At 38.2% G+C, this 8,765-nt stretch overlaps 1 protein-coding gene across 1 annotated transcript; it reads right to left on the minus strand.

The window, feature by feature from the left end:
• Positions 1-2,481: 2,481 nt before the first annotated feature.
• On the minus strand, positions 2,482-8,568 carry LOC110171538 (protein LYRIC-like). Its single transcript, XM_020937258.2, has 13 exons — positions 7,886-8,568; positions 7,577-7,702; positions 6,967-7,048; positions 6,479-6,655; positions 6,349-6,390; positions 6,133-6,273; positions 5,761-5,826; positions 5,610-5,678; positions 5,378-5,526; positions 4,897-5,010; positions 4,677-4,781; positions 4,079-4,199; positions 2,482-3,474 (listed from the first exon to the last, which is right to left on the minus strand). The coding sequence occupies exons 1-13, from the start codon at positions 8,210-8,212 to the stop codon at positions 3,410-3,412; spliced, it is 1,584 nt and encodes a 527-aa protein (XP_020792917.1). The 5' UTR covers positions 8,213-8,568; the 3' UTR covers positions 2,482-3,409.
• Positions 8,569-8,765: the final 197 nt, after the last annotated feature.

The following is an 8,765-nucleotide window of genomic DNA, read 5'->3' on the forward strand; positions in this document are numbered from 1 at the left end:
CTCGATCATAAAAATACATAATACGTAAAAATTAGCGGCTACAGTTGCTCCCCAGTTGGACTAAAATCACTGACAGTTATCAGAGGAAATCTTTCCATTAGTTTTGGCTCCGCTCTGAGAGATACAATGTTATACCAACATGCCTATAATGATTGGTCCATTTATGAAAACTGAACTCATACTTATGGCCGGAGATGGCGTGAACTGCAATCTACCCTGGGTTTTAGACAGTCTTTGGACTGTCTGAAAAGTCCTCTTCATCATCAGCCTCTTCATACTCATCTCTGAAGCTATACTCCTGCTTTTGCTGCTCTTCCTGAAAAAAAATACAAAAAAAGTTTACTTAATTCCACTACTCTAATAATAGTTTTATAATAATAAAATAACTTTTAGCCAGGACAGTATTTTCAATGTTACTTCACGTGTCAGAAATCCAAAATTCATAGATTCATGAGAAGCGGTCTGGATCAGATCAAACTTTCATGAAATGACTGTGCATCTTAGTTTTACGCTGAACAACTCCCATAAGTGAGTGGAAATATAATGTTTTTTCTATACAGAAGAAATACTGTTGTACTCTTAAGAACACATAAAAGAGTAGGAGAGATTCCATACATACGAGCCTCAAATAAAAAATAATCAACAAAAGTTTACTTTATCTACAGTATTTTAAAGAAAAGATTTAAGAAGGTGATTTAACACTGGACTCAGAAGACAATAGGTCCTTATGTTTGTCCTCCTGCTTTTCCTCCTCCTCCCCCCTGCCCTAACCTGTACCCTCCTCCTTCGTCTTCCTCCTCACCTGTCGCCTCCTCTCCTCCTTTTCCTCCTCTCTGCATTTCGGTCATCTCACTCTGGCTCTGTACTTCAGTCTTTACTTCTCAAGCAGTTGCAGCAGCTGTTCTTCTCGAAAACTGCTCCTGAGATTCTCAAACTTGGCGCCAAAACCTCAATAGCTCACTAAACACTGACATCTGCAGACAAAAAAAAACATCCATCAAAACCTGGCCCATTATTATTAAAGAAAAACTTGAAGGGGTATTTAGTGCATCTAAAGAAATTACTTTCTCTTTGCATAATATGACCATAACCAAATCACAGACACATGTGTTTAGTTAATACTTGCTCTCTACAGCTTTGCTGATGAATTGGTGGTTTTTGGTGGTTAAGAATTTATGCTCTTATCAGTGCCCTACTCTCCTCTCTTCCCTCAGCAGTGTCCTCCTCTCCTCTTTCTCCTCTTTCAGGTGAAGTACCACCTAATATCATGTTTGGCTTTAATAGTACTATCAGATAGGCCCAGTCTGTATCAGGCCTAAGTTAGGGCAAAACCAAGTTTAGAATTAGACTAAATCATGCTTTGAACCTGAACAAGGACTAAATAATAATTAACCTAAGGGAGGACAAAACATGAATAAATTAAACCAGGTTAAAGCAATACGGTTACATGTTATGGCACAATCCAAGCAGAATTTTAAAAAAAAATAAAAATTTTACTTCATTTTCAATCTGCAGAAGTCCTTACATACCACCAAAGTCAGCCCATACTGGTTCAGGACCTGCAATTTTGGGCATTTTTTAAAATTCATAACAGAGTGAATTTGAAGTGTGACCTGAGCCTCTCTAAAGATGTATGGTCCCAACTTGTGGCGGTTCTCCAGGAGAGTCTGAGCCTGGTCAGGTGGGATGTCGATCTGCAGAGCTGGAAAAACAGAGGAGTTGATAAAGACATGGATAATGGTGGAGATCTTCTTGATGGTGGCCTCATCACTGTGAGAGTGACACAAGTCCTGGACACAGACACAGAGGGCAGACAGAGGATCAGACTTTTCAGTGAACAATATGATGAAAAATTACAAATTATAACACAACAACGCACACTCAAAATCTGGTTATTATCACTTCTGGTGTTAAAAAATAAAAAAAATTAAGTATGTCATGATAAATACTGTGTCAACTTATTCAGTATATGATAGATGAGACAGTATTTTGTCAGTATTTGTCGTGGTACTTTTTTCTGTGTACTAGTCTTTTTATTACATTTTTGTACTGAGGTAAGTTTTCAGCTGTACACAGTTGAATACATAACTTTTATGACTCATAAAAGATACAAACTAAAGTGCCTCATTTTGCTATTTATTTATTGCAATCTGTGTTTAACTTTTTGTACATTTAGAATAATTTTTGGGGGATAATTCTACATTTTTGTGTCAGTGGCATTTCGATATTATGTACTTAATTATTTTTCTGTCATGACAAACATGACAGCAAAATCATGTAATTTCTTTCTGATAATGGTCCCACTGAGTGCTCTTCAGATTTTGCAATTCTCAAGTCATTCAAATCATCAAAAAAGCCCAAATGAGATTATAACCATGTAACATCAGCCAGTGTGCCTTTAAAATGAATAAATCTTATGTTACAAAGAAGTGTTTTTCAAAAGGTGTTTGTAAGTTAAATGTAAAAGTTATAACTCAAAACTTTAAAAAAGATCTTTATTTAGTCTTTTTACATATGGCTTTCACATTTCTTTTATTATAAACAGGTTGTAAAAAAGATTGACTTTTTGAACCAACCAGTGGATGACAATGGGACAATTACTGTACTGTAGGATCACTAGGTCTTCCCAGGCCATGAAACAGTCACCAATTAACAAAAAGAAGGTAATACAACCAAACTGGACAAATATTCTCCAGTACACTTACTCACAGATAAAGATGTCAAGACGTAATCAATTGCAGTTATGTTTCAATATAGTATGATTTCTAAAAGTTTTGTTTTAACATTAGACAGCATGGGGAAAAAAAGCAAATTATAGACTTCACAACTTTTATTCATGTTTGATCGTTAAAGCATGATGTTTCTTCTCACAACAGTAACATTAAAATTTTAAATTGTGTTGTGACATTCCTAATTCCAAATCTCCCGTTCCCTTTACAGTGTACAGCTTGTGTGTTCAGTGCATTAACATAAATGTTAATTTGTGATATCACCAGAAAAGCCCCTGGTAACCTTTGTACCATTCAGTTAACAAAAATAAAACTGCCAATAAGTTGTGCCCAAATGGATTCATCCTGATAGCAAACATTGTGAGTTACCATTTGACACCGCAACATAATCTAGACAAGATCATACATACTACTACAATACAACTCCTTCAATCAGCACTTTTTGATTAGATGGTGGAATCAAGAGTATCAAAGTCATATTTAAAAATCAGCAACACAGCATTAAGTTAGATTGCACTGCATCTAGGTTCAGTTTAGGAACATCCGGTGGCTGATTGATCAATCAACAAGTCGAAAAAAAAAAAATAATCCAGACAAATGTCAAGTCTGTAAGTTCAAAATTTGTCACAAAAGGAGTTGCATAAACAGGATATTGAGTCTGTTGTAGAGTGTGTCCTGTCTCATGTCTCCCGTCTGGCCTTCTTCTTCTTAGCTGGTTTGGGCGCTTGGCTCTCCTCAGGTTTTTCTGTGGCAAAGAAAAATATAACAGAATAATATATAATACTTGCAGCAATCCAAAGTTATTCCTCACTTTCCTAAAGCATTCTTGGCATCTAATTATTCAACACAATGAATTTATAAGTGTTTTGCACAACTTTCAAAGACCAGAGCAGCCAGACGCTAGCAGCACTTATTTTAGCCCTATGACAGATTTCCATTCTCAGACATTTTCCTGGTGCATTTTCACTCTATAAATAGCTAAATTAACCTGAAATATGAGTCCCTGATTGCCCCTCTCCTCCTCAGCTCTCTCCATCTCTCTTGCCTGTTCTTTGCAGCACAGAGGATGAGTCAGTCTCCTATCAGCAACTGGTGCTTTATGAAAAAAAAAAACACTGCGGTAAAGAAGAAGAAGAGGAAGGCTGTGCCACTCCTCTGCTGTGCTTTCGTATGAAGAGATTAACCCCTTACTGACGCTGGGGGATTGTGTGATGACTAACGCCCCCTCTGTCATGTCTCTGGACTCCCACAAAGAAGCCCTGAAATGTATGGTAAAATAGAGCCTACTTTGGAATGTGTGATACATCCCATAATCTCTTTGTTGGTCAATATGTAAATATTTTACTTACTTTGTTGTGTTGAAGCAGGGTTGCTCTTGGCAGTGGGCTCCATGTCTGCTGGCTTTTGTGGCACTTGTGTGACTGGAGGTTTCTGAACTACATTCTCCTTCAAATTTTGCTCAGCTTTCACCTGAATAAAAGACAAGGTTTAAGAGCTCAAATAAAGTTAACATGACAAATTTCTTCACAACAATCAAAGACAAAACAGAATGCATAAAAATGACATTTTGGCTGTTGTCCGTATATCTGTTGGCCGTTTAGTTGGAAATGGAAAATCCAAAATTGGAAAACAAACCATAAGTCCCAATCTAAAAATGTTGATTTTTTTTTTTTATCTATTACAAAGGCCAGGGGACAGTGTAGCAAGAGTTGTATTTTTGCTTCATTATGGACATAAACCAATTTTTTATTTATTTATTTTTTTTACACATTTAATGTAAATACTAAAGCAGTTATGACTTAACTGATTTAACTAACTAGAGCTTGAAAAAACACTCAAGCATTTGGTCTCAGTCTGGAGCTAATTTTGTTGAAAACTTTCAGAACCTTCATATTTTCAGTCAATATAGTTTGCTAAAATTATTCATATGAATACGTTCACACTCACCTCAGTAGCAGTAACTTTAACCGTCTGGACTGAGGCTTGAATCTCCTGAACCAGAGGTGGCTGTTTCATTGAGGACACAGGGGCATCCTTTTCAGGCTCTTCACTCTTCACAAACATTTGACAGACAAATTATTGAGACAAATTATCGGAGAATAATGTGCAAATGTCCCTTTGACAATATATTTTATGACATAATGCATCTAATGCATGTTTATAATACCTGTCCAGAGGTGGCACCCTCTTCAGCTGCCTTCTTCTTCTTTTTCTTCTTCCTTTTACTTTTAGCTGCTCCATCGCCAGTAATGTCTTCTTTTTCCTTCTCATTATCATCATTCTAACAGAAAATAAATGTATTTAAAGGCAGCTAACACACAAACAATATATCTAGTAAATTCTACTAGCAGCTGGTATAAGCAAAACAATTGTATTGCTGCCATTAAAGGCAATCGTCATGGAAAAACATTTAAACTCATGAGGGGCACTGTGTTTGTATTGTTGACACGGACCATGCCATAAAAGTTATTTTGTGTCAAACTGATGTGAGTGGTCATTAATAACTATGGGGTTAAAATGTTAGGCCAAATATTCCTGCTGCCTGTTGTATCTGTATGTGTGTACTGCTGCTGCAAAGTGCCCCTTGGGGGTAATAGAGTCCCTGAACTATTCATTTCAGAGAATTGGAAGAGTTAGTGTGAACTTACAGCTGCTTCGATGAGTAAGTTGTTCTTGTCTGGTTCTGGGACTGGGGGCTCCTGCACTGGGACAGGATCAGGGGAAGCAGGCTCTTCATAGTTACCCCAAACCTCAGAGGGAGCATTCCAGTCAGAGTTATAATCAATACCGCCACCATCTGATAAAGATGATTGAGTAAGAATTAGGGACAATCTGAAAATAGAGAAAATAAACTATACAAAATTTCAATCTCCTACTTACTGATGCCAGACCACTCATCATCCACAGCTGGTTGATTCAACCATGGCAGCTGACTCATGGGCTTGGACTCTACAAAAACAAAAATGCATGTTTAAGTAGATAACTTCATCAATAATATATATATATTTTTTAATCCAAAATGCAATCTTGCCAGTAGAGGGCACCCCAAGTGCAGTGAAGGTCCCAAGACTGCTGCGATCAATAACAGTCCACGATCCTAAAGAAAAAAGGAGATCATTAATAAAAAAATAAATAAAAATTTAAACCAAGTATGTGCATGTGTCACATGTTTCATAATATACAGGACATGCAAGTGGAATGGTGTGAATATTCATCAATCCCAAGAAAACAGTTATTTTTTATTCATTTTATGCATTTATTTTGGGCAAGTAAAGATTAAAAAGTTAACAGTTAAAAAAATTATTTCACAGCTAAGTTAAAAGCTAATAACAATGAAAACCTTTCGATTAGCTCTTGTGCCCACTAAACAGTCACAGTTTAAACTTTAAAACAAAAAACCTACCATCAATTTCCGAGCTCCACAATGAAGCAGGCTCCCGATTAGTCGTCCAGTTTACAGTCTTTGGAGCCACAGTCTGAGGAGGGACTTTTGTCATCACTGCTATGGGGACATGGGCAGCAGTTGGGTCAGCCTTCACAGGAGCTGAGAAAAGGAAACAGGATACATATTATATAAAATATTTATTTATTTTTTAATATTTTTAGTAATTTTAAATACCTTTGGGCACTTCAGCCTCAATCTTCTCTGATTTAACTTCTCCTGCAAAGAAACAAGGAAAAAGTCAATGAATCAACAACAGAATTATTTGCCAATTTTGCACTTAACAACTGGCTTCCAGGGCCTATACCTCCTTTCTTCTTCTTTTGGTTTGCAGGTAACACAGCAGGAGAGGTCTTCGGCTGCTCTGTGGCAATGCTAACTCGAGAATCAACCCCTCCTGGACTAGAGGAGCCATCACTGGAGCCTTTGTCCTTTTTACGCTGCTCACGCTTTTCCTTGTTACTAACCTTAGTCTCCCATGTGCCTGAAAAGTACGTTAATAAGTATGTGTAGCATTAGTGCTTAATTCTACAAAGTGTTTTATAATGAGATTAGTCTTAGGTGCAGAATGGGAAACAAGAATGAAAAACATGAAGTGAGCAACACTGCTATAGAGGAAAACTTCAATCAGCCTCACAATATGTCAGTTAAAATCTAGACCTGTCCCAAACTCTGGTCAGATTCAAGTAAAAAAAACAAAAACAAAAACACACACACAAAAGAACTTCCACAAGACATTTAGCATAACAAATAATTTATAGTTCATTTAATAAAAGGTTTACAAATCACACTCACCTTCTTCTGGTTCTTTACTATCTGTGACAATTGTAGCTGGCTCCTTGACTGCTTGTTTGGCCTTCTTCTTAGATTTCTTTACCTACAAGTAAAACAACTCAGTTAGTCGTTGGGGAAAGGGGGAGTGATAGGAATACCAGTCCAAAAAAGCAACCGTGGAAGGGAATACTGCACCTTTTCAATCATGGACACCTAATTAAATCATCATACAAAAAACTGCGACTATTTATAAATGCAACTACATGCATTTTTGTCACTAATTTTGTGTCATGACATTTTTTTTCCCCCAATTAGAAATAATAAAAATTATATCCAATTCATAAGTATAACCACTGCGTGGCCTTCACAAGGGTGCCTCGTTGAGGACACTGCAGCTTGTGCATGTTTTAAACTGATACATTACACGGGTTAGACATTACAGTGGTTGCGTCACGGTTATGTGACAGTGAGGAAGTAGGAAATTTTCATTCATACCACTAGATTCTAAACTACATGAACGTAAAATGTCCGATAGGATGTTTTCGTGGCTTTTTACAGTAGTAATGACACAACAAATATCTGGTGCTGTTTAACATTGTGTGTTATAAAACGTGGTCATAGATTGACTTGCCTCTGCTGCCTTCTCGGTCTTGCCTTGTGAAGGGGGCGGCTCATGGTGATGTGGCACTATCTCCTCTGGCACTAATGCTTCTTCCTCCTGAGGTTCAACCGCAGCTCTCCCGTTGGGCTGAGATTTCTGGAAAGAACAAACAAAAACATATTCTCAATCAAGTTATTCATACTCTTAGACAAATACATAGGACGCCATAAACTGTTATAATCAGAGAAGTCCTCTAAAGTTGTGTACTATAGCATAGCAGCAGATGTAGCTGTCACTTAGCCTGAGTGCTAGTTAGCTTCGACCTGATCGCACTTTTACCTTCTCTGATTTCTTCTTCTTTTTCTTCGGCTCATCTTTGACTGGTTTTGCCGTTCGCTTTACGCCAGTGACATAATCCTCCGCGGCTTTGCTGACGGGTTGTTTCTTGAACGCAGCACGACACAGTGAGGCCCACAGAATCACCATCAGTACCAACCCGGTGCATGCGGCTAAGAGAATCACCCATGGCGGAATGAGCTCGGGATTCAGCCCTAGATCCACACCGAGCTCGGTCTTTATCCAAAGCTGACCCCGGGACAGTAGCTCAGTGAGTCGGGTAGTGATTAGCTCGAGCTGATGGGAGACCACATCCTGCCACTGCTCCATTTGAATACTTTGCTGGCGATAACAGACCGATTAGACACGCGTTGCTGACTGCTGTTAGCGGGCTAGCCTAGCCTCTCTGTGCTAGCTAGAAATAACGGTGCGGCTTCGACGACATCGTGCATAACAAAAAACTCCGTCCGCCACTCCACAAGCAACATCGATTTACTGCCGCCCTCAGCCACCCGGCTAAATCTAGCACCGCAGATGGGATAAAATAACCCAGCTAAAAGGCAACCAGGCTATCGGTTAGCTGATATTTTGGTCCGATGACAAGGCCCCGTTAGCTGTTCCACAATGCACAGACTGCACTGGTGTAAAGCAGCAGGTTCACCTCATATGGCTCCATTTGACTGGAGGAACTGCAGCGCTTTCACGACTCCTCGAAAAATCTGGCGCACAATACATCAAGACTTCCCACTTTTCTCTTTGCAAATCTTAGCGTTTATAAACGTCCATACATGAATATATGTTCCTAATTCTACAAGGATACATTATGACATATTTTACATGTCGAACTTTAAAAGCGTTAGATGAATTTGAATTTATAGTAAAT

Source organism: Boleophthalmus pectinirostris, unplaced genomic scaffold (genome assembly GCF_026225935.1).
Source record: "Boleophthalmus pectinirostris isolate CB_2022bp ecotype Guang Dong unplaced genomic scaffold, ASM2622593v1 HiC_scaffold_6, whole genome shotgun sequence".
NCBI lineage: Eukaryota > Metazoa > Chordata > Actinopteri > Gobiiformes > Gobiidae > Boleophthalmus > Boleophthalmus pectinirostris.